This window comes from Salmo trutta, chromosome 1 (assembly GCF_901001165.1).
Source record: "Salmo trutta chromosome 1, fSalTru1.1, whole genome shotgun sequence".
In the NCBI taxonomy this organism is placed as follows: Eukaryota; Metazoa; Chordata; class Actinopteri; order Salmoniformes; family Salmonidae; genus Salmo; species Salmo trutta.
In genome coordinates, this window is record NC_042957.1 from 51,589,432 (window position 1) to 51,615,680 (window position 26,249).

The window sequence follows — 26,249 nt, forward strand, 5'->3', positions numbered from 1 at the left end:
CCAAAAGTACTCGTTACATTTTGAATGCTTAGGAGGACAGGAAAATGGTCCAATATATGCATTTATCAAGAAAAGATCCCTCTGATCTGGCGGACTCACTAAACACACATGCTTAATTTATAAATTATGTCTGAGTGTTGGAGATAGCACCTGGCTGTCCGTAAATTTAAAAAACAAGAAAATAGTGCCGCCTGGTTTGCTTAATATAAGGAATTTGAAATTATGTATACTTAAAATTTTGATACTTAAGTATATTTATAACCAAATACTACCATAGTACTCTTTTACCGGGTGACTTTCACTTTTACTTGAGTCATTTTCTATTAAGGTATCTTTACTTTTACTCAAGTATGATAATACGGTACTTTTTCCATCACTGAAAATACTTCATAATTATAAGAGATGATCTAAGAGATGATCCATTCCATGCCTATGATCAAGGCATGGAATGGAAAAATTGATGTAATCAATTTATCACTAGCCACTTTATATTATATAATGTTTACTTACCCTACATTACTCATCTCTTATGTATATACTGTACGCTATACCATCTACTGCATCTTGCCATCTGATGTAATTAAATGTATCACTAGCCACTTTAAACAATGCCACTTTATACAATGTTCTCATACCCTACATTGCTCATCTCATATGTATATACTGTACGCTATACCATCTACTGCATCTTGCCATCTTGATGTAATGTATCACTAGCCACTTTAAACAATGTCACTTCATATGTTTTCATACCCTGCATTACTCATCTCATATGTATATACTGTACTCTATACCATCTACTGCATCTTGCCTATGCCGTTCGGCCATCACTCATTTATATATTTGTATGTACATATTCGTATTCATTCCTTTACACTTGTGTGTATAAAGTAGTTGTTGTGGAATTGTTAGGTTATATTACTTGTTAGATATTACTGCATGGTCGGAACTAGAAGCACAAGCATTTCGCTACACTTGCATTAACACCTGCTAACCATGTGTATGTGACAAATACATTTGATTTGATTTGGCAAGCCAAATAATTAGACAGCATAGCCTGAAACTGTCAGGCTGAAATGAGTCCATCAATTCCTGCAATGGGGTTTATCATATGTATTGAGAATCCTCATGGTGTGCAATGGAAGTCTCTGTAGCCCATTCTTACTAATCGTTTAGATAGTCTTTGATAAACATGTAGGCCTACTCATACACTGATTCTCTGTAAATAAAAATATGGTGTGGAAGCATAGTATTCACATTCACTTTATAAACCACAATAAACCAGACTATTGAAGACATTGACCTTTTGGTCTACTCCTTTTTTATCATCTCTGATAACATTATTAAGCACACACAGTTGCCACAGTATTTCTCTTTGCTTATATTATAAAAAATCTTCCTTTATTTGTAATTTTAACACACTTTACAGTACCGAACAGTGAAATAAAATAAAAATATACTGATATATAATTGTATTATATAGCTGTTTGCTTATTAAATGCATTTTATTCACAAAATAACACCTCAGTTCTCTCAGAAGAAAACCTTTCATAAAAATAATATAATAAAAAATAACTTGGACACATTTTACACATTACAGCAATATAATTTACAAATATTACAATCATTTCATGGTGTTTTTTCCATTTATATAATTTTCCTAATTTGTGAACAAGTAACACATGATTTAAAGCCCAGATAATTGTTCTCGGAGGGAGTCTAATATGACAAAACTGACCAAGAAGTGGAGGTGCTCATTTCAAAATGGCTACGCAATGTCTCTCTCAGAACTCTCTTGTTTTTACCTCTTGCTTCACCCATACACATCTGTCAATTACTCACCATCACTCCTACATGGCATATTGATAATGAATAGTTTTCATTGATTATGACTTGAGCAATATGGCATGGGCATACATGGAATAGCACAATAGAAAAAAACTAAGGCTTGAAACCAGGTCCAACGGAACCAGTGTGAGACATAACTACCAAATCCTCCAACAAACACATACTGTACCCACATACTACTTCAACCACATTGTCTACCCTACAACCTCCCTTAAAATAAAGTTCTGGTACAAAATATTTTCATTTTTCTGAGGATTAATCTGATCCTGATTCCTCCAATCCATCTAATAATCTAATAATGAAATGTACACATTTCTCTGTGTGAGAAAAATGTTAGCACAAAAGAGAAAAAGAAAAAAGATGAGGACAGAAAAAGAGAAGGAAACGTGATGGTGTGGCCAGTAGTGTTTTACTGATTTTGTTATTTTCTTATAACTAAACGTGGTTAATTATCAATGATAATGACCTGAATACATTTCTAATTTACAATCTAACATTACAAAATATACAAAACAAGCTGTGATAACGCTAACAGTTATATTATCAATATGTCATTATAGTTCTGTTTCTAGACCATCCACCAGAATGATACAAAAATAAAAACTGTACACAAACTGTTCAAAGAAAACACTTGTGGTATTTTCCATGGTTTTCTTTTCAATATTTAAAAAGAATGGCAGCAATTCATCAACTGAATAATTTCTTAATAAGAAATGATCGCTACAGTATTGTGTTAAAATGGCAATCAAATATTTATTTGTTTTTATAGCTCATGACAAAACAAAAAGCCAGATAAACAAAGCTGTATATCTTCAAAGACAGGGGGAAGCTTCATGGGAATCTCCTACTCCATGTACTGAGACAGTATCGTTGGATTCCCATTCCAACAATTAAAGGCCTGTGCGGTGACACCGCAATGCTGCTCCAGCCAATCACAGAGCTGGACTGGATGGATCTCAGGCCTCTGTTCCATCAAGCACAGGCTGTTCTTTAGACGAGCTACGTTACCGACCAGCAGAAACCAGCTATACTTATGTTGTTGTTTTTTACCCTGTGAACAACAACTCCAAGTCAAACTGAGACCTATTCAAGCTGTGTGCTGATCAATCCTGTGACCATGACCTCATACAGCCAGGATGGTGATTCTAGTGAGTGATGACACACAACACATGACAAGAGAAAGGTCTCTCTCTCGCTCTCTCTCTCTCTCTCTCGCTCTCTCTCTCTCTCTCTCGCTCTCTCATATATATCAGACATTTCCTCAGCCCAAGACAGACGTTATTTTCAACCAGAAAAAGTATTGTGAGAAAATATACTTACTCGACATCCGGTCTGCAACAGCTATATGTTTACCACTCATTTGACCTGCATTCCCTGGAGCTAAATTGGCCTATTTATTGTGCCCTCGCAACTGACACAACACATTCTTAATATTGGCCATAAAATGTTCCTGTCCATATGCTGATGCTGGGTACATTGTGTATAGACACACAGACACTCACAGATAGCGGCATACAGACATGGTATAAATATACTAGGATATTTAGAATTTATCTTATAAATCTACATAGTGGCAGGTATGTATCCTGCATTTGACATTAAGGCAGAAAAGCTTAAAACGTAACAAGAATGGCTGTGTGTGACTGTCTGAACAGCCTCCTTTCTGGCCAAGCTCGTTCTTTCGTTTCCCTCCAATCCTGAAATCACCCTGACAAAATCCTCTCAGTCTGCCCCGTCAAAGCATCTCTCCCCTCATCAGTTTCCAATCTTTGGTGACAACTGATGCAGGAAGTGAGAAGAGACTGGTGAATAAATACAGCGTAAGTGGGAAAGAGATGGAATGTGAATTTGTGCTGCTGATGATATTATCCTAATCCTTCAAACATATTTAGCAAAAAACGATAATAAATAGAAAACAGGCAGAACATATACTCTAAAGTATCTCATGGCTTATCCTCAGAAAGTAAAAAGAAAATTAATTTTCATATGTAAAAACTGGAGAGTCCACAAGCAGCAGGTGTGGTGGTGTAGTGATAGTGACTTCATATCTACGAGTTCTGAAACGTCTCATCAACTTGAAAAGCAACAAAGGAAGACTTACAGCTGAAAACCACACACACACACACACACACACACACACACACACACACACACACACACACACACACACACACACACACACACACACACACACACACACACACACACACACACACACACACACACACACACAAAATCATGAACAGTTACAATAGATCTTTGTCCAAGAGACAATCAAAAATGACGTCAAAAGCAGACACTCCTGTCCCACGATGCATTGCTTCACGACAGCTCCATGTTTCAGGAGCTGGTGTTTCCAGAAAGGCACACAGCCATGTTGCACCGGTAGCACTTCTTCATAAAGGGAAAATGGGAAAATGGAGGTGGGACCCTCAGGTCCCCTCATCACAGTATCTTCCTTTCTTTATTAAACGTAATCCTCTCTTCTGTTCTCGCGCCACTCCTCCTCTATAGATAGATATCTGTAGTTTTCTTTCCGACAGAAATGGAAAATAAGTCACCCAGAAGAAAACAGAGTTCTTGTTGAATTCTAACAAACATGAACTAGTAATACTGACTGACACTAGTTAATACTCCATATAGAGATGGCTTTTTCCAAAGAGATTCGTTACCAATCAGAGTCCTCTAAACACACACGCACACATAGGCACGCGCAAACACACAAACACACACATTCTCGGGTGTAGACTTTGGAGGTTTTTTTCCCCATGAATCAAAGTGTGTGAGTGAGGTGTGTTTTGTGTGGAGGTGAGTTTGTGTATGTTTATGTGTGTGTGTTTCAGTTCCAGTGCTACACTGTCTTCAATGGCCCATTATTAACGCTTCTCTATGTTCCTCTTTGTCCTCATAGCAGTTCCTCATAGCATCAGCTGGAAGAAACAGCTCCAACTCCAAATCTACAGTTGCTGTGTAAATAGCTTTTCTTTAAGCAATATTATTTGTGTTCCCTTTTTGAAAAATAGATTTAAAGGTCTATTGTTTATGTAGTCTTATTTGATCTTGGGTTTTGGCCATTGGAAATAAAGGATTGACAACAAGGGCGTGGTGTGTGCATGTGGGGTGTGGCCAGGGAGAGAGGAGCGGAACTCATGTGTCATCAGCTGGTGAGGAGGAGTCTTCCTCCTCCTCGTCCTCCACGGGGCTTGTGTCAGAGTGTATCTCCACCCCTGACTGAGCTCGCTGAAGAACTCCCCTCTTCTCCTCCTCCTCCTCCTCCATCCCTACTTCCCCTTCCTCCTCGATGATGTCTCCTTCCCTTTCCTCCTCGATGATGTCTCCTTCCCTTTCCTCCTCGATGATGTCTCCTTCCCTTTCATCCTTCACCACGTCCTCTCCTTCCTCCTCTCCCTGACTGCAGTCCAGCACCATGTGATTGTGGGTGGTTTTCCCCTCCTCCTCCTCCTCTTCTTCCTCCTCCTGTCCTCCCTCCGTGTCGTCATCCAAGGTGAGCTTGAACTGGAACTTGTCGATGCAGGCGTTGAGCCTCTTGTCCGGGCCGAGGGGCATTGGGGGTGGGGAGATGGGGCTCTGGGGGATGGTGCTCTGGTACCAGTCCCTGTTGTCCTCCAGAGTGTCCAGGATGTCCTGGGCGTCAGGGTGCACCAGGTCCCCCCACGTCTCCCACAGAGGGTGCACGATGTAGTCGATGAAGCCCACCTACACCACACAACAACAGGAGAATCAAACACACTAACGAACATCACACTAATAACAAGCACATTACACGGCTAAGGAATTTGTGTAAGCAACATGAGATGACATTTATAGTGATCCCAAAATGTGTGTTGTGTGTATGTTTCCTAACCTGACTCTTCTCCACAGAAGCAGTGTGTTTGTCACACATGGGGCTGATCTCCATGCCTCTCTCCCTCTCCTTGTCCCCCTGTCTAAAGAACTCCTCCATGATGCGCTCAGTCCACTCTCTGTATACGACCAGGGGCTTGGTGGGGTTACTTAGGTCCGCACAGTGCACCATGTTCCTCAGCACCTGCAGACACACACATAAGGTCAGGTATCACCAGTGCACAGTAGGCGTTGTGAATTTTCTCCAGCTTATGTTTAGAGGTCAGAGGGGAAAGCTCACCTGGATGCGGTCAGTGTAGTGGTCGAGCAGGAGCACTCCTGAACTGGTCACCTTCTTCGTCTCCACCATGGTCTTCAGATCAGCCAGCAAACTCATATGCTTGGACATATCCGTCGCCAACACCTTGAGAGGGCAATTAAAGGAGGTCAAAAAATAAAATAAAAAAAACATCAGAAAATAACATTTAAATAACTCTTATAAGCCCCGCCCCTTACTGAGCCAGCGGAGCAGCCCATTAGTGGGTGAGCGTGAGGGGCAGGAGCCTCACCATATCAATAACGAGCTTGCGCAGGCTCTGTCTCTGCCTCTTGCTGAGGTTCTGGAAGATGTCACAGTTGTCCTCGTGGAGCAGCTTGAAGCCCACGGCCAGGTGGTGGTTCTCCAGGACGGACTCGTCGTTGTACATCAGAGCCAGCTCCGAGTCTGGGGGAGAGGACAGACAGAACACACCGGGTCAGTACAGAACACATACTAGGTCCGAGCACCTGTAGACACACCCCACTAGCAACCTTTTCACATTACAGTGCTGACTCTGACATTTCCATTTTACGTTATCAGCTGTGCTACACTGACTAGTGAGCTGAGCTCAGCTGAGATGTGGTTCAGGGACCTTTATTCAGTTCTAATGCAGTGTACTGTACAGCGACATGTCTCCTCCTATCTCCATTGTAAGGACTCACTGGTGTTGATGAGGAACTGGTTGGACACGCCAGGATGATCCACATCATGGATGGCAGCAGCAAATAACGCAGCCAGGATCTCCAGATCAGTGAACACAGCCTGACAGAGAGAGAGATAGAACACAGTGTAACCAGTCACGTTTTAAAACACCCTACAGGACATGAATGTGCGATGGGAGTTCAAGTTCAACTGTGTGCTTCAAGTTAGTTGTTCTTAGACGTAGCCTCAGTGCGGGGTGAAATTTGGTTCTTACGTCCAGAGCCGGCGTGGACAGCAGGACGTGGGTGGACTGTGTGACGTCAGCGGCGTGGAGGCTGTTGTGGTAGGCCACATTGGCATGGTAGTGGTCCTCCAGGGTCATAACGTAGGTCACAAACGTGTCGACAGGGATTCGAAACGTCTTCAAAAGATCCCTCTCCTACAGGGAAGGAAAACACAGTGTCACAAACACTCCTATACACGTATATGAACAGCAAAGTCTACATTAAGTCTATACGACCACTCGTACTGAAAATCGAATGGATAAAACCACTGCTTTTCACCCACCTGGAAGATGGCGAACATGATGCAGCTGAGAGGCCTATTATTGGAGAACTCAGCCAGACGAAAGATATTAAGGCCCCACTTATTCAAGTCATCCAGCTCCTGGTCAACAGACATCAGAAACAGAATCACCTTTATTTGGCAAGTAGATTTACACATCCCCAGAATTTGACTTGACATATGACTCCATTTAATCCCTCCAGAGACCCATCAATAAATCAAATCAATTCATTTTTGTCCACTCTAATGGAGATAGTTTTTTGGGCCGTATCGCTGAGGCCATACATGCCACTGTGTTAAATCCTGTTGTACCTTTGAGAGGACATTCTGGGGTATTCAATGATATCATGTGGGGGGTATGACTTTGTACTTTCTCATCCTGTTTAAAAAAAAAAAGACTGCCATCTCAATTTAGCACATTTTATTTAAAGAAGAATGTACATGTATGTAATTGTGTCATCATCATTTTTGTGAGTTTGATATTCAAATTGTTTCCAGTAAATAAATACAGTACATGACCAAAAGTATGTGGACACCTTCTCTTGTCGAACGTCTCATTCCAAAATCATGTGCATTAATATGGAGTTGGTCCCCCCTTTGCTGCTATTACAGCCTCTAGTCTTCTGGGAAGGCTTTTCACTAGATGTTGGAGCATTGCTGTGGGGACTTGCTTCCATTCAGCCACAAGAGCATTATTGAGGTCAGGCACTGATGTTGGGCGATTACGCCTGGCTCGCAGTCGACGTTCCAATTCATCCCAAAGGTGTTCACTAGGGTTGATGTCATGGCTCTGTGCAGGCCAGTCAAGTTCTTCCATACCGATCTCAACAAACCATTGGACCTCGCTTTGTGCATGGAGGCATTGTCATGCTGAAACAGGAAAGGGCCTTCCCCAAACTTTTGCCACAAAGTTGGAAGCACAGAATCGTCTTGAATGTCATTGTATGCTGTAGCGTTTAGATTTCCTTTCACAGGAACTAAGGGGCCTAGCCTGAACCAAGAAAAACAGCCCCGACCATCATTCCTCCTCCACCAAACTTTACAGTTGGCACTATGCATTGGGGCAGTTAGCGTTCTCCTGACATCCGTCAAACCTAGATTTGTCCATCAGACTGCCAGATAATGAAGCGTAAATCTCGCCAATGGTGGCGCGCTTTACACCATTCCAGCCGACGCTTGGCATTGTGCATGGTGATCTTAGGCTTGTGTGCATCCGCTCGGCCATGGAAACCCATTTCATTAAGCTCCAGACTAACAGTTATTGTGCTGACGTTGCTTCCAGAGAAAGTTTGGAACTCAGTAGTGTGTTGCAACCGAGGACAGATGATTTTTACACGCTACGTGCTTCAGTACTCAGCAGTCCCGTTCTGTGAGCTTGTGTGGCCTACCACTTTGTGGCTGAGCCGTTGTTGCTCCTAGACATTTCCACTTCACAATAACAGCACTTTCAGTTGACTGGGGCAGCTCTAGCAGGGCAGAAATTTGACGAACTGACTTGTTGGAAAGGTGGCATCCAATGACGGTGCCACGTTGAAAGTCACTGAGCTCTTCAGTAAGGCAATTCTACTGCCAATGTTTGTCTATGGAGATTGCATGGCTGTGTGCTCGATTTTACACAACTGTCAGCAACAGGTCTGACTGAAATAGCCAAATCCACTAATTTGAAGGAGTGTACACATACTTTTGTATATATAGTGTATCTGTGGAATAGTTTGGTGAGTTTTCAGAGCAGTGTAATATATTTTTTCTCACATTAAATAAGAGCTAAATAAGAGCTTGTGTGTAAATATCCTGTGTTTTTCACCTACTGTACACATATTTACTGTAATGTAAAATTTTACAAATATAATATTCACCGCATCATAATATCCACTACAGTGCATATACAATAAAATAAAATAAAATAAATGTTGTAAAATGTTTATTTCACTCCCAAAAAAGTAATAATTCATAAAGCTTTTTTTCGCTGGGTCTCAGCAAGATATGTAATTTTAAATCATCTTCGAAGTGACTGAGTGTTCATGTGTGAGTATGTGTAAGGTCCACAGATCCCAGATCCAGTACAGGAATACCGTACCCTGGCCAGTGCGTCCTCCTGTTCCGTCTTGACTCCGAAGCGTGGCATGGTGGTGTTGATGGACAGGCTGGAGCTGTGTGTCAGCTTCTTCACTCCACTGATATGACACATGGGCTTGTCCCGCTCCCGCAGAGTCGGAGACGGGATCTCTACCTCATTCTGCTTATCTGGAGGAGACATGGAGGTCAGAGGTTAATTACAATACTTTCGAATGCTTGTTATAAGCATGCATTTATAACTTATTATTATAAAGGCTATAGTGTGCTATATCTCTATAGATGCATCATTACAGGGCTCACTTGTAAAGAGACCCGGGTCTAAATGACTGCCTGCACTGTAAACCCCAAGGCCTTTTAACTCAAATAATTCTAGTAAGTTGAACTCAAAGTCATTATTACATAAAATGTTTATGTGGTACTGACTCAAAACAAAATCACATTAACTCAATTTTCTAAAGTTATGACAACAAATTAACTTTTTTTCCCCAGCATGCTCTACTGCAGGTAGATTTTTGGGAATTGTTTTTAATATCTGTGTTTTTGCATGTACATTGAGTGATTGATTGATTAATCTTATGTTACACACAGTTAAATAACATACATTTTTCTAAACTAATCCAATAATTTAATTAGATTTGTTGCACCCGTTACAGAAATGGTTGCTCCAATTTAAATGGCTTAGGTAGTCTCCTCACACTGTTCCTAACCCTGGCAGTCATTATGAATGAATACACATTTCAACTGTTGAATAGCCTAACTCTGGCTGGATTCCAATAGGAATTACACATCACTTTGCAAACCAGCATAATGTGACTTGCAGGTAGGGTTGCAAAAGTCTGGTATATTTCCTAGGTTTTTCAGAAATCTGGGTTAGAAGATTCCTGGAAATCCTTCAACCTAGATCTAGGCCTCAAAATAAGGCCTTATGAGATATGTAATGTTTAATTATAATGATAACATTCACCTAGGGATTCACTTGGGGAAGGCCACAGGACTGAAAATGAACGAATTCAACAACCGTGTTTCTGTCACTAACAAATACAGTCATGTGTGATGTTTCCACAATTCACTCAAAAAGGCAAGGTACACTGGGAAATTATATTGGAGGCGTGGCTTAGAGGGGGCATTGGTCTGATACAACCCAAATCAGGACCCCCTACAAGCTCACAGTAACTCTATCAGTTTGATTAATAACTACAAAATCACTTTAAGTAACTGTACTCAAATATATTAAGTTCAACGTGTTTTCGCAAACGTTTTGAGTAATGACAGCACATTGGGGTTAGCAGTGTGGATAAATGTTATATAACAATAAATGCATTATACTGGTCAGTATTAACTAAAATATAACCCTCTTTCTAAATGGCAGCCGCATAGTGCACTACTTTTGACCAGAGCCACATACATAGGGCTATGGTCAGTTTTCTAGAGGATAGAGGACTGAGGTTTATAAGGGATAGAAGACAGACAGAGACCCAGTCAGGAGTGCAGGTGAAAGTGGAGGTGTGTGACTCACCCAGGAAGGTAGTGGAGATGTATTCAGACACCTGGTTCCCTGAACGACTCATCTCTGACAGGTGAGAAAGCTCCCGGTTCAACATCCTCTTAAACTGGGGGAGGAAACAGAGAGAGAGATGGAGAGAGGCAAAGCATGATATTATTACCAAGAACAGGAGAAGACAGAAGTTAGAGGTATTGCTTGAATAGTGTCCCTGAAATAATGTTAAAACTGGATTTCATACCATGCCAACAATAGCACATCATATTCCATAAGAAAGGAAATCTGTACAAATCCCCTTTTAGCTAAATACATCTAACACTGGTGGTTAGAGTAAAGATATTTATAACTAACCCAAGATAGTTCATCTGTGTCATTTTCAAAGGGAGCAGATGAAGCATAGCGGGCAGAACAAGCAAGGAGGTTGACAGAGCCAAGCATGAGCTAACAACATCCCATTGGAGCGTTCTAGCATGTGCTTGTGCAATAACTAAATTCGCCCCTGCACTCCTTGTAAACAACGTCATTTTTTAAAAACTTTGTCAAAGGATCATGTCTACAAACTTAGCGCACTCTGTTCGAAACAGATTGTAGTTTTGGGAACAGAAAACTGTAGTGAGATCAGGCTTCGATGAGACTGGGCTTCGATAACAAAATCTGCATAATATCGGCCCAGTTTCAACTCGTGCCATACTCTCCCATACTGACGGCCGCAGAGCTTCCTCTCCTCACCATATATTGGTGGGGAGTGGAAATTCCAACCAGAGGCTTCAGATTTATACATCTGGTGAAACATCTGGCTCTATCTGTGGTTAGAGCATTGGGACAGTAACCGGAAGGTATCTAGTTTGTATCCCCGAGGCCGACAAGATGAAAAATCGATTGTTGTACCCTTGAGCAAGGCACTTAACCCTAATTGCTCCCTGGGTGTCTCGGGGGAGTTGGGATATACAAAACACACATTTCCAATTCACACATGCGCATTCAAGTTTTTTTTTTCAATCACTTTGGCACATTGTTTCAGGTATAAGTCGTTTATTTTCAAAACTCTAAGCACAAACCTCTAACCTGACAACACTTCTAATGCCCCCTATCTTATGTTCACAACCTTTCATTGTGCATTCATTGGAGTTGAACACATCTTTCACCCTTGAGTCACTCATGCAAAAACTGTTTTCCGTGAAATACCATGAAAACATTTAGTTTAGTCATCAATACATCAGGCTCACCATTTAGTCATTTTAACTACCATTTTTAACTAACTAACTAAGATACTTTCTTTTTGAAGTGCTTTTTGAAGTGCTGAATAAAAATAATAGTAATTGTATTGTTAACAAATCATATCAAAAGTACAGTGAATATTTCATTTTGAAAAGCAGATACTTAGGTTGAATACGCTTCCAAATTGAAGGAGTGATTCGGTGCAGTGAACAAGTGACTGTGAATTTGTTTGTTGTACTACTCAGTCAATTGAAAATGTACTTAGAGTTTAGATTTTTGTGCTTAGACTGTTGAAAATGTACCACTCACTTGTGAAAATTGCACCAACGTGACTGACAAAAACTGTAATACATACTTGAGCATGTGTGAAACAGAACAAATGATTATTATTAATATGCACCACTATACCTCATTCAGGATACAGATCATACCACTAAACAAAGACGAATACTGTACATCGGCTCTAACCTCAATCAAAAATGTCAACAATGTAGCAAAACATGAGTTGTGTTGGATACTGATGTGTCACACATCTACTGTAAAATAGTGGAATAGAATTCCTAAAAAACACATGGATTTACTATGCAACATTCATACAGTACGGTATGACCTTGTCAACAGGCAACCACTGCAGGAGCCTGACAAAGCAACAGCATGTTGGAGCAATGGTGGAAGAGCTGCCGTTTTCCTACATCACGTTCTGGGTCTTTTGGTGATGATGTCACACACGCTGCCTGCACAATGTCTGCTGGAATGCAGGTGAGAAAAAGACGCATGAATAGGATGCATATGCTCCATATGGCTAAACAGGAAATGTAATGTTGCATAGATTTCATGTCGCGATATCTCAACCAAACATGAGCGGATCTTGAAGACTGGTAGTGGAATGTGTTTTGTTACTAACAGAGGCAGTCACGTGCAAGCAGGCGCAGTGCGATTCGGACAAGTCCCCTCAGTCTGTGTCCTACTGACTGATCCTTCACACATAATAATCTCCATGGCAACCATAGAGGTTGCCCTAGCAACTGCCTACTCACAGTCAGTCCTGCAGCATGATGGGAGCGAGGGAGGGAGGCGGCTGCTGCTTGGGTGACAATCTCAGAGACTAGGCAGGTGTCTCTGACCTTTCTCAAGGTCAATCCTCTCCTCTCCATTCCTTTCCTCTCCTCTCATCTGCTCTTCTCTCCTCTCCCTTGTTCTCCACTCCCCTCACCTGTGTTCTCCTCTTTTCTTCCCTCCACTCTTCTCTCTCCATCTCCTTATTTCTCTTACTCCTCTTCTCTGCTCTACTCCCCTTTCCTCTCCATTTCCTGCTTTCTCTTACTCCCCTCTTTTACTACCATCCCTCCCACTCTCTCAACCATCCCTCCCACTCATACCTTCCTACTTCTATTTTTAATTACTCTCTCATCCCTTATTCCAGTCCAACCAGGTATTAGTGACAGTTCGACACGGTTTGAACAGTCAGGTCCCTTTCCCTCTGTCAGAAGCCACTACAACAGTCAGATTAGATAGATAGATAGATAGATAGATAGATAGATAGATAGATAGATAGATAGATAGATATAGATAGATAGATATGATCATGCACCAGGTAGGTACTGTAGACTAGTTAGCCAGTCAAGCCCAGTGACACAGTTATGCTGCAGGCTCAATCTCTCTCCATCTCTCTCTCCATCTCTTTACTATATTGAGTCATAATCTGCCAACCAACACATCCCCAGTGCCAGGACACACAGACAGACGCCGCACCACGCTACCGTGCTTCCTCATACGGCCCCCTGACTGATGGAACACAAGATGCCGGGGCGAAGCTGTGAGAGACGCAAAGGGGCATCATCAACCCTCTGATAATTGACAAACATATGGACACCCAGGGAAATGTGACATGTATTGTAACAGGAAGGCTCTTCCTGCACTTCCTGTTTTTCACATTACAATAGCAGTTTACAGTAATGCTCTTTGACGACAGCATGGCGAATCAGCTTTCACAACCAACCAACCATTCAATTTCACTTTGTTTATCAAAGTACTGTATATGCAATTATTTATTTATTTTTTGCTAATGGTAAGGCTGTTATTGGACTATATATTGTATCAAAACAAGAGTTGTTCTATTGCAGCAGATTGCTAAAAACACTGTACGCAGAGAGATGGGGGAGTGGATACAGCTAGCACATTTGGTTCCTTGGAAGTTGTGGGAGCGTCATTTTTTGGTTTCCCATTGGTTCTGGGAACGAAGCCATAAGTTTCCTGACTGGTAATACGTACGTTTTTTTTTTTTACTTTCTGAGAACAGAAGTGAAAATGTTGCCTGTTCTGGGAATGTAAATGTTTAGGTTGCAAGGAGGTTCTGAGAAGGTTTTACTATCGTTCCCTGAAAGTTTCCCTGGGCGTTTTTATTAATCTTCTGAGAACAGAAATTATAGGGTATTTGTAGGTAATTAAACAATGTTTCAATAAGACTTTTTAATTACACTGCTACCTTAGTTTGGGTTAACTGTTTTTAACTGTTTAGAAACAGTTCAAAATTGCAAACACATTTATTTTTTATTGTGGCACGGTGTCAGTGAAATTAGAACCTATGATCTTACACTATGTATAATAAAGTATGTGGACACCCCTTCAAATTAGTGAATTCGGCTATTTCAGCCACATCCTTTGCTGAAAAGGTGTATAAAATCGAGCACACATCCATGCAATCCCCATAGACAAACATTGACAGTAGAATTGGCCTTGCTGAAGAGCTCAGTGACTTTCAACGTGACACCAGACCTGCCCTAGTCAACTATAAGTGCTGTTATTGTGAAGTGGAAAAGTCTAGGAGCAACAACGACTCAGCTGCAAAATGGTAGGTAACACAAGCTCACAGAACGGGACTGTCAAGTGCTGAAGTGCGTAACGCGTAAATATCATTGGACTCTGGAGCAGTGGAAACACGTTCTCTGAAGTGATGGATCACGCTTCACCATATGGTAGTCCGACGGATGAATCTGGTTTTGGCGGATGCCGGGAGAACGTTACCTGGAGGAATAAAGGTCTGGGGCTGTTTTTCAAGGTTGGGGCTAGGCCCCTTAGTTCCAGTGAAGGGAAATCTTAACACTACAGCATACAATGACATTCTAGACAATTCTGTGCTTCCAACTTTGTGCAAACTATTTGGGGAAGGCCCTTTCCTGTTTCAGCATGACAATGCCCCTGTGCACAAAGTGAGGTCCATACAGAAATGGTTTGTCAAGATCGGCGTGGAACAACTTGACTGGCCTGCACAGAGCCCCGACTTCAAACCAATCGAACACCTTTGGGATGAATTGGAACGCTGACTACGAGCCAGGCCTGCCCGACCTCACTAATGCTCTTGTGGCTGAATGGAAGCAGGTCCTCACAGCAATGTTATAACATCTAGTGGAAAGCCTTCCCGTAAGAGTGGAGGCTGTTATAGCAGCAAAGAGGGGACCAACTCCATATTAATGCCCATTATTTTGGAATTAAATGTTCGACGAGCAAGTGTCCACATACTTTTGGTCACGTAGTGTATGTTCTTTATCCATCGAATAAGTCTACAGTGATGGCCAAAAGTTTTGAGAATGACACAAATATTAATTTTCACAAAGTCTGCTGCCTCAGTGTCTTTAGATATTTTTGTCAGATGTTACTATGGATTACTGAAGTATAATTACAAGCATTTCATAAGTGTCAAAGGCTTTTATTGACAATTACATGAAGTTGATGCAAAGAGTCAATATTTGCAGTGTTGACACTTCTTTTTCAAGACCTCTGCAATCCGCCCTGGCATGCTGTCAATTAACTTCTGAGCCACATCCTGACTGATGGCAGCCCATTCTTGCATAATCAATGCTTGGAGTTTGTCAGAATTTGTGGGTTTTTGTTTGTCCACCCGCCTCTTGAGGATTGACCACAAGTTCTCAATGGGATTAAGGTCTGGGGAGTTTCCTGGCCATGGACCCAAAATGTCAATGTTTTGTTCCCCGAGCCACTTAGTTATTTACATTTACATTTTAGTCATTTAGCAGACGCTCTTATCCAGAGCGACTTACAGTAGTGAATGCATACATTTCATACATTTGTCTCCGTACTGGTCCCCCGTGGGAATCGAACCCACAACCCTGGAGTTGCAAACACCATGCTCTACCAACTGAGCCACACGGGACCAAGCCACACTTTTGCCTTATGGCAAGGTGCTCCATCATGCTGGAAAAGGCATTGTTCATCACCAAACTGTTCCTGGACGGTTGGGAGAAGTTGCTCTCGGAGGATGTGTTGGTACCATTCTTTATTCATGGCTGTGTTCTTAGGAAAAATTGTGAGTGAGTCCACTCCCTTGGCTGAGAAGCAACCCCACACATGAATGGTCTCAGGATGATTTACTGTTGGCATGACACAGGACTGATGGTAGCGCTCACCTTGTCTTCTCCGGACAAGCTTTTTCCGGATGCCCCAAACAATCGGAAAGGGGATTCATCAGAGAAAATTACTTTACCCCAATCCTCAGCAGTCCAATCCCTGTACCTTTTGCAGAATATCAGTCTGTCCCTGATGTTTTTCCTGGAGAAAAGTGGCTTCTTTGCTGCCCTTCTTGACACCAGGCCATCCTCCAAAAGTCTTCGCCTCACTGTGCGTGCAGATGCACTCACACCTGCCTGCTGCCATTCCTGAGCAAGCTCTGTACTGGTGGTGCCCCGATCCCGCAGCTGAATCAACTTTAGGAGACGGTCCTGGCACTTGCTGGACTTTCTTGGGCGCCCTGAAGCCTTCTTCACAACAATTGAACTGCTCTCCTTGAAGTTCTTGATGATCTGATAAATGGTTGATTTAGGTGCAATCTTACTGGCAGCAATATCCTTGCCTGTGAAGCCCTTTTTGTGCAAAGCAATGATGACGGCACGTGTTTCCTTGCAGGTAACCATATTTGACAGAGGAAGAACAATGATTCCAAGCACCACCCTCCTTTTGAAGCTTCCAGTCTGTTATTCGAACTCAATCAGCATGACAGAGTGATCTCCAGCCTTGTCCTCATCAACACTCACACCTGTGTTAATGAGAGAATCACTGACATGATGTCAGCTGGTCCTTTTGTGGCAGGGCTGAAATGCAGTGGAAATGTTTTTTGGGGATTCAGTTAATTTGCATGGCAAAGAGGGACTTTGCAATTAATTGCAATTCATCTGATCACTCTTCATAACATTCTGGAGTATATGCAAATTGCCATCATACAAACTGAGCCAGCAGACTTTGTGAAAATTAATATTTGTGTCGTTCTCAAAACTTTTTGCCACGACTGTACTGCGCCACCAGGATGGTCTCTTTTAGTCTATTCAAATAGACCCCATTTCAAAGGAAACAAGCACTCATTAGGATCAGGTGTGGCCAAATACTGGGCGCGGCCAACACACCTGAACACACTTAACAAGAGAGAGGATAGAGATAGTTTTGTTGATGCTTTGAACGGAATGTATGTATTTTTAGATAACATTCGCAGAACATTCTTTGAACATTACTAATGTTTTCTTGTGTTTTTTATGGAAAGTGTTCTTAATGTTCTGAGAACATGATTTTAAATTGAACCATGAGGAAAGCTGTAGAAAACGTTATGCTGAAGTACAGAAATTCCCACGTTGTTTCTTAACGTTCTCTGAACTATTTGTGAATATTCCCCATGTTAAACCAGTTGGAGAACGTTCCTACAACATTACCAACATTTTTATTAAATCTAACCATGTTTGAACTTTTAGGACATTTTTGTGCTGAGAATGTTCCAAAGCCAAGCAACTGTTCTGCAACATTCCCACAAAGATGTGGGTAGGTTGTATGCAAAATAACCATAAGACAACCACGCTCTCACCAAGCTCTAAGAAACATACGGTTCTGAGAACGTTATGTGCTAGCTGGGTAAGATGTTGTTGTATGTATCTCAGTAAAGCACAGACAAGACAATGGTTCACGAGGGCACAGTCACTGCCACGGACAAGAGAGCTCGGTCAAAATAACAGGGTCAGTAGATGGTTTGATAGAGAGATCTGCCATCAACTACACGCTGCAACATTAACAATATTACATGACATTTTTTACATTTACGTCATTTAGCAGACGTGTCTCGGCCTCTCAAAGAAAAATACAAAACAATTCTGACATTGACTAAGATCACAGGACAACACTGAGATAAACACACACAGCACTGAGCTGAGATATCCTTCACTGACACTGACACTGACACTGACACTGAACCTGTGTGTGCGTGTGTGTGTGTGTGTGTGTGTGTGTGTGTGTGTGTGTGTGTGTGTGTGTGTGTGTGTGTGTGTGTGTGTGTGTGTGTGTGTGTGTGTGTGTGTGTTGAGGATGGAGATGGACATCTTGTGATAAAGCAGGCTACCTGCTGTAACAATAGGACAATAAAGATTTTCTTAATAGGAATTTCTGTACGATTTTAAGGGAATATTGTCTGTGGTTTGAATGGAGAAAATGAGTCTCTAAGGTGAACAGTTTTGAGTTTATATCTTCAGGTTGAAGTGTACTGCAGCTGAGGTTTAGTGCGCCCAGCACCACAGGCAGCATGACGACACATTACAGGGGGAGTTTAGGGTTAATAAACTCTGAAAACTCAATGCCTTTTCCCCCTCAGTGCATACATGCATAAATAATGCATAGAATATGAAAACAGAGTTGCTGAGGGAAAATATAAACACACAGTCACTCAACATACATCCTGTTATGCCTGTCATCTTTAGGTCATCTCCTCCCTGTCCCAACTGGTCCCTGCAATCCACACAACTAAAACCCACACAACTGGTCCCTGCAATCCACACAACTAAAACCCACACAACTGGTCCCTGCAATCCACACAACTAAAACCCACACAACTGGTCCCTGCAATCCACACAGCTAAAACCCACACAACTGACATGTTTCTCTTTTCAACATGAAACTTCAACGGCTTAACAAAATCACACCTACTACGTAGAATGGACAGATAACAGCCTATATAATGCACAGAACAGCAAGGGTGGAAAAATAGTTCATCAAAACAGCTATCCAAGACGGCCGCCTGTCTGTCTGGCCCGGTTCCCTTCCCCTCCCAGCCCTTCTAGCCCTACCTGGTCCCACCATCCGATGAGCCAGGGTCTCGAGCAGGTCTCACAGAACAGGTCTACCAGAGGTGTCCTGCGCTCCGCTGCCATCCCAGACCCTTCCAGAACCCCTCCGGCAGCCGCACCTAGGTCCAGCTCCAGGTCTGGCCCTCCTCCCCTCCCCTGCAGCTGGCTGTAGCTGGTGGAAGAGCGGGGCAGCCGGTAGCCGCCTGGCACGGGCGAGGGGCAAGGGGATGGCGAGGCGGGGTCAATGGCCTCTACCACGCCCATGCTTAGGGTGACGGGGGGCGAGGGGCGCTTTCCCAGACAGGAGGACCGGTAGTGGAGCGGGCTGGGGGTGGGGGCGCTGCAGGTGTCCCAGCAGCATGAGGAGGGATTCGTCGTCAGCGTGTGGGCAGCGTGTAGGCCGCAGCCGGCCAGGCCGGGACACTCCAGAGCGACAGCTTCCCCCCGCCGAGGGTGGGGGGGCGAGGGGTAGAGGGGGAGAGGGACAGGGTCCACTGGTGCTCACAGTCCGTCCCTACATGCAGTTCTCCTGGAAGCAGGCCATCCACCCAGTGCGTCCTGATATGGGCCACAGTGTGAGGACGGTCCACAGATGAGGATGCCCCGCAAACGGCAGGCCAGGAGCCCCCTGGATCCCCAAGCTCCAGAGACTACATCTCATCCCAGTTGGTGAGCAGAACTGACCCAAATCAAACAGCAGAGTGGGGAGAGGGGGAGGATAGGATGGGAGAAGATGGAGAGTGAGCGGGGGACTGTCTGAAGGGCAAAGAGAGGCAATGGAGGAGGAGAGGGAAGAGAGAAAAGCCAAGATGTTGTAATGAAAGATAGAAGGTCAGACAGACAGACAGATGGAGATAAAAGAGGACAGAAGAGCTTAGAAGGATGGAGGGATGGAAAGACGGTGACGACAGGGTGGGAAAGATGACCGTAGTATTGAGTGATGGGACAGAGGAAGAGGACAGAGAGTGACAGAGAGAGAGCGGGAGACGAATGGCAATGGAGAGAGAAAGAGAAGGAAGGAGAGACAGAGAGGGAGAAATAGGGAGCCAGGCCTGTGATGTATCTAGCAGACGGTCGGTCAGGCTACAGAATCACAGCGGAGCTCACGGTGTGGGGGAAAAACAGGCTCTCTCCTCGTCTCCCCGCGTTGCGTCTACTCTGCAAAGTGCCCCTCCCCCACAGCGCACCGGATCCAGGGGCCGGGCCCAGTCGTCCTCCTGCTGCATCAGCCCCGTATGTGCCTCAGTGATGATCCCAACACACACACAGTCCACAGTCCTCCTCCTAGTAGCTTCCCCCGCAGTATCCCAGTCACTCCATCGTGTCTACCTGGGCTGGTTAAATGATGTCTGAGGTTGAAACTAATCCAAGAGCTTCAGGCTTCCCTTATTTTTCCTTCCTTTTTCCTTCCTCCGCCGTAGCAAAGCCCTGCTGCCTCCTGTAGCGCCGTCTCCCTGGATGCTGTAGACAGCACTTGCAAGCTAATCAGCCAGACAGCGTGCACTTGTGTGTGTGTGTGTGTGTGTGTGTGTGTGTGTGTGTGTGTGTGTGTGTGTGTGTGTGTGTGTGTGTGTGTGTGTGTGTGTGTGTGTGTGCAGCCTGAATGCGCATGTGCTGCAGACAGCATGTACGCCTGTCGGAAATGTGTGTGTGAGAGAGAGAGAGAGAGAGAGAGAGAGAGAGAGAGAGAGTACGAGGGGGGGTGTTCATATGTGTGTGTGCATGTTGGTGTGGTTTTGTGTGTATGTGTCTTTATGGCGCCTGTCTGCTCTTAAAGACCACAGCATTCTCTCTGCTTCTCTGTCAGCCAGGAGCACACACACACTCCCCCCTCTCTCACTCCATCTTTCTCTCTCTTGCCCTCTGTCTGTCTCTCAAACACAGGCATCCTTACACACGTACAAAACCAAACGGCTGTCTTTTGCGTTCTGAAACCGTTGCAACATGCTACATTCCCCTCAGGGTGACAAGAAAAACAGGAATAGCACACTGTCTCTTTTAGACTTAACACTGTTGAAGGAACCTTGCCTCTTTTTCATTGGTCGCTTCCCAGACCACAAGCCTTGTGGTCAGAGTGGTGAGCCAATGAGTAAAAGGGAAGGGCAGACCCTGTTGTTCGATAGCAACCAAGGTTACAGCAGGGACATCAGCATCAGGACCCGTTCCCCCTCCTCCCTCTTCTCCTGTGCTCTGTGTCTTCCCTTCCCACCCACAGACCCTCACCCTCCCCTTCTCCTTCTCTCTCTCTCTTTCTCTCTTTCTCTGTCTCTCTCTCTCTCCATCCCACATTTTAAGCAGAACATCTCGCTGCAGCTCATGCATTCATTTGCACAAATACACATCCGCTACAAACACAGACTCTAAACAGCAGTATACAGTATACACACATCACCCATACCTTCGTACATATAGAGCATCTGACAAATCTTTTGGACATCCTGTGTACATGCACACATACATTCCCTTCGGCCTCAAAAGGACAATACACAAATCCCAAACATCACTGGGACTAACAGCTCCTGCGAGCCACAAGACTGTGATAGCCCACTGAGCTAAAAGCTAGACATTATCCTGGCGAGCTAACCCAAGTCGTCAGGTCAGACCAGGTTACTCATCACGAGAGTGTGGCTGACCGAACCACCTCTGTTACATTAGCTTGGCCAGTCCACAGTCCACATTCACACAGTTCAGTTCCGCCAAATGCAAACAAGCCTCTCAGACATTAATGAAACATACAGTATGGGAGACTGATAATAGTATTGATATTTAGTTATGCACAGTTGGACTAGGTAACACAAATATGTGGAGGTTGTGGTAGAGGGTATAGGAGAGGGGCATGGACAGATGAAGAGGCCAGGTGTAGTGTAGTGTAGGGTTGTGGTGTGTGTAGGGTAGTGGCAGTGGTAGTCTAGGGTAGTGGTAGTGGTGGTGTAGGGTAGTGGTAGTTGTGGTGTAGGGTAGTGGTAGTGTAGGGTTGTGGTGTGTGTAGGGTAGTGGCAGTGGTAGTCTAGGGTAGTGGTAGTGGTGGTGTAGGGTAGTGGTAGTTGTGGTGTAGGGTAGTGGTAGTGGTAGTGGTGGTGTAGGGTAGGGGTAGTGGTGGTGGTAGTGGTGGTGTAGGGTAGTGGTGGTGGTAGTTGTGGGGGGGTAGGGTAGTGACAGTGGCGGTGTGGGTTGACATAGTGCTGGTGTAGGGTAGTGGTAGTGGTAGAGGTGGTGTAGGGTAGTGATATTGGAGGTGTGGGTAGGCATAGTGGTGGTGTAGGGTAGTGGTGGTGGTTGTGTCGGGTGGTGGTAGTGGTGTAGGGTAGTGGTAGTGGTGGTGTAGGGTAGTGGTGGTGGGTGGTGTAGGGTAGTGGTAGTGGTAGTGTAGGGTAGTGGTATTGGTGGTGTAGGGTGGTGGTGGGTGGTGTAGGGTAGTGGTAGTGGTGGTGTTGGGTGGTGGTGGGTGGTGTAGGGTGGTGGTGGTAGTGGTGGTGTAGGGTAGTGGTAGGGGTGGTGTAGGGTAGTGGTAGTGGTGGTGTAGGGTGGTGGTAGTGGTAGTGGTATTGGTAGTGGTAGTGGTGGTGTAGGGTAGTGGTAGTGGTGGTGTAGGGTGGTGGTAGTGGTGGTGTAGGGTGGTGGTGGGTGGTGTAGGGTAGTGGTAGTGGTACGGTAGGGTAGTGGTATTGGTGGTGTAGGGTGGTGGTGGTAGTGGTGGTGCAGGGTAGTGGTAGTGGTGGTGTAGGGTGGAGTAGGGTAGTGGTAGTGGTGGTGTAGGGTGGTGGTGATGGTGTAGGGTAGTGGTAGTGGTGGTGTAGGGTGGTGGTAGTGGTAGTGGTATTGGTAGTGGTAGTGGTGGTGTAGGGTAGTGGTAGTGGTGGTGTAGGGTGGTGGTGGTGTAGGGTAGTGGTAGTGGTGGTGTTGGGTAGTGGTAGTGGTGGTGTAGGGTAGTGGTGGTGGTAGTGGTAGTGTAGGGTAGTGGTGGTGGTAGTGGTAGTGTAGGGTAGTGGTAGTGGTAGTGTAGGGTAGTGGTAGTGGTAGTGTAGGGTAGTGGTAGTGGTGGTGTAGGGTAGTGGTGGTGGTGGTGGTAGTGTGGGTAGACATAGTGGTGGTGTAGGGTAGTGTTAGTGGTGGTGGTAGTGTATAGTAGTGGTGGTGTAGGGTAGTGGTTAGTTGCAGTGTGGGTAGACATAGCGGTGGTGTAGGGTAGTGGTAGTGGCAGTGTGGGTAGACATAGCGGTGGTGTAGGGTAGTGGTCGTGGCAGTGTGGGTAGACATAGTATAGTGGTGGTGTAGGGTAATGTTTGTGGTGGTGGTAGTGTATGTAGTGGTAGTGGGGGTGGTAGTGGTGGTGGTAGTGGTGGTGGTAGTGTAGGGTAGTGGTAGTTTTGGATAGTGGTAGTGGTAGTGTATGGTACTGGTAATTGTGGTGTAAAATAGTGGTAGTGGTGGTGATGTTAGTGGTGTTGGTAGTGGTAGTGTAAAGTAGTGGTAGTGGTGGTGGAGGTGTAGGGTAGTGGTAGTTGTGGTGTAGGGTAGTGGTAGTGGTAGTGGTATTGGTAGTGGTAGTGGTGGTGTAGGGTAGTGGTAGTGGTGGTGTAGGGTGGTGGTAGTGGTGGTGTAGGGTGGTGGTGGGTGGTGTAGGGTAGTGGTAGTGGTACGGTAGGGTAGTGGTATTGGTGGTGTAGGGTGGTGGTGGTAGTGGTGGTGCAGGGTAGTGGTAGTGGTGGTGTAGGGTGGAGTAGGGTAGTGGTAGTGGTGGTGTAGGGTGGTGGTGATGGTGTAGGGTAGTGGTAGTGGTGGTGTAGGGTGGTGGTAGTGGTAGTGGTATTGGTAGTGGTAGTGGTGGTGTAGGGTAGTGGTAGTGGTGGTGTAGGGTGGTGGTGGTGTAGGGTAGTGGTAGTGGTGGTGTTGGGTAGTGGTAGTGGTGGTGTAGGGTGGTGGTAGTGGTGGTGTAGGGTGGTGGTGGGTGGTGTAGGGTAGTGGTAGTGGTACGGTAGGGTAGTGGTATTGGTGGTGTAGGGTGGTGGTGGTAGTGGTGGTGCAGGGTAGTGGTAGTGGTGGTGTAGGGTGGAGTAGGGTAGTGGTAGTGGTGGTGTAGGGTGGTGGTGATGGTGTAGGGTAGTGGTAGTGGTGGTGTAGGGTGGTGGTAGTGGTAGTGGTAGTGGTGGTGTAGGGTAGTGGTAGTGGTGGTGTAGGGTGGTGGTGGTGTAGGGTAGTGGTAGTGGTGGTGTTGGGTAGTGGTAGTGGTGGTGTAGGGTAGTGGTGGTGGTAGTGGTAGTGTAGGGTAGTGGTGGTGGTAGTGGTAGTGTAGGGTAGTGGTAGTGGTAGTGTAGGGTAGTGGTAGTGGTAGTGTAGGGTAGTGGTAGTGGTGGTGTAGGGTAGTGGTGGTGGTGGTGGTAGTGTGGGTAGACATAGTGGTGGTGTAGGGTAGTGTTAGTGGTGGTGGTAGTGTATAGTAGTGGTGGTGTAGGGTAGTGGTTAGTTGCAGTGTGGGTAGACATAGCGGTGGTGTAGGGTAGTGGTAGTGGCAGTGTGGGTAGACATAGCGGTGGTGTAGGGTAGTGGTCGTGGCAGTGTGGGTAGACATAGTATAGTGGTGGTGTAGGGTAATGTTTGTGGTGGTGGTAGTGTATGTAGTGGTAGTGGGGGTGGTAGTGGTGGTGGTAGTGGTGGTGGTAGTGTAGGGTAGTGGTAGTTTTGGATAGTGGTAGTGGTAGTGTATGGTACTGGTAATTGTGGTGTAAAATAGTGGTAGTGGTGGTGATGTTAGTGGTGTTGGTAGTGGTAGTGTAAAGTAGTGGTAGTGGTGGTGGAGGTGTAGGGTAGTGGTAGTTGTGGTGTAGGGTAGTGGTAGTGGTAGTGGTGGTGTAGGGTAGGGGTAGTGGTGGTGGTAGTGGTGGTGTAGGGTAGTGGTGGTGGTAGTTGTGGGGGGGTAGGGTAGTGACAGTGGAGGTGTGGGTTGACATAGTGCTGGTGTAGGGTAGTGGTAGTGGTAGAGGTGGTGTAGGGTAGTGATATTGGAGGTGTGGGTAGACATAGTGGTGGTGTAGGGTAGTGGTGGTGGTGGTGTAGGGTGGTGGTGGGTGGTGTAGGGTAGTGGTAGTGGTGGTGTAGGGTAGTGGTAGTGGTGGTGTAGGGTGGTGGTGTAGGGTGGTGGTGGGTGGTGTAGGGTAGTGGTAGTGGTAGTGTAGGGTAGTGGTATTGGTGGTGTAGGGTGGTGGTGGGTGGTGTAGGGTAGTGGTAGTGGTGGGTGGTGTAGGGTAGTGGTAGTGGTGGTGTAGGGTGGTGGTGGTAGTGGTGGTGTAGGGTAGTGGTAGTGGTGGTGTAGGGTAGTGGTAGTGGTGGTGTAGGGTGGTGGTAGTGCTGGTGGGTGGTGTAGGGTAGTGGTAGTGGTGCGGTAGAGTAGTGGTATTGGTGGTGTAGGGTGGTGGTGGTAGTGGTGGTGCAGGGTAGTGGTGGTTTAGGGTGGTGTAGGGTAGTGGTAGTGGTGGTGTAGGGTGGTGGTGATGGTGTAGGGTAGTGGTAGTGGTGGTGTAGGGTGGTGGTAGTGGTAGTGGTATTGGTAGTGGTAGTGGTGGTGGTAGTGGTGGTGTAGGGTAGTGGTAGTGGTGGTGTAGGGTGGTGGTGGTATAGGGTAGTGGTAGTGGTGGTGTTGGGTAGTGGTAGTGGTGGTGTAGGGTAGTGGTGGTGGTAGTGGTAGTGGTGGTGTAGGGTAGTGGTGGTGGTAGTGGTAGTGGTAGTGTAGGGTAGTGGTAGTGGTAGTGTAGGGTAGTGGTAGTGGTAGTGTAGGGTAGTGGTAGTGGTGGTGTAGGGTAGTGGTGGTGGTGGTGTGTAGGGTAGTGGTAGTGGTGGTGGTAGTGGTGGTGGTAGTGTAGGGTAGTGGTAGTAGTGGTGTAGGGTAGTATTAGTGGTAGTGGTGGTGGTAGTGGTGGTGGTAGTGTAGGGTAGTGGTAGTAGTGGTGTAGGGTAGTAGTAGTGGTAGTGGTGGGCTAGGGTAGTAGTAGTGGTGGTAGTGGTAGTGATAGTGTAGGGTAGTAGAAGTGGTAGTGATAGTGGTAGTGGTAGTGGCAGTGTAGGGTAGTGGTAGTGGTAGTGTAGGGTAGTAGTAGTGGTAGTAGTAGTGGTAGTGGTACTAGTAGGGTAG

The 26,249-nt window shown here is 45.2% G+C and overlaps 1 protein-coding gene across 1 annotated transcript in view; it reads right to left on the reverse strand.

The window, feature by feature from the left end:
- Positions 1-4,995: 4,995 nt before the first annotated feature.
- LOC115194359 (cAMP-specific 3',5'-cyclic phosphodiesterase 4B) overlaps positions 4,996-26,249 on the reverse strand; it is a 30,538-nt gene continuing 9,284 nt past the window's right edge. The window contains exons 7-15 of the mRNA XM_029754044.1: positions 10,809-10,902; positions 9,294-9,460; positions 7,220-7,318; positions 6,927-7,091; positions 6,673-6,772; positions 6,261-6,415; positions 5,993-6,115; positions 5,714-5,896; positions 4,996-5,565 (exon numbers count right to left, since the gene is read on the reverse strand). Of these exons, the coding sequence (XP_029609904.1) occupies positions 4,996-5,565; positions 5,714-5,896; positions 5,993-6,115; positions 6,261-6,415; positions 6,673-6,772; positions 6,927-7,091; positions 7,220-7,318; positions 9,294-9,460; positions 10,809-10,902 (1,656 nt within the window). The remainder of the gene's footprint in view (positions 5,566-5,713; positions 5,897-5,992; positions 6,116-6,260; positions 6,416-6,672; positions 6,773-6,926; positions 7,092-7,219; positions 7,319-9,293; positions 9,461-10,808; positions 10,903-26,249) is intronic.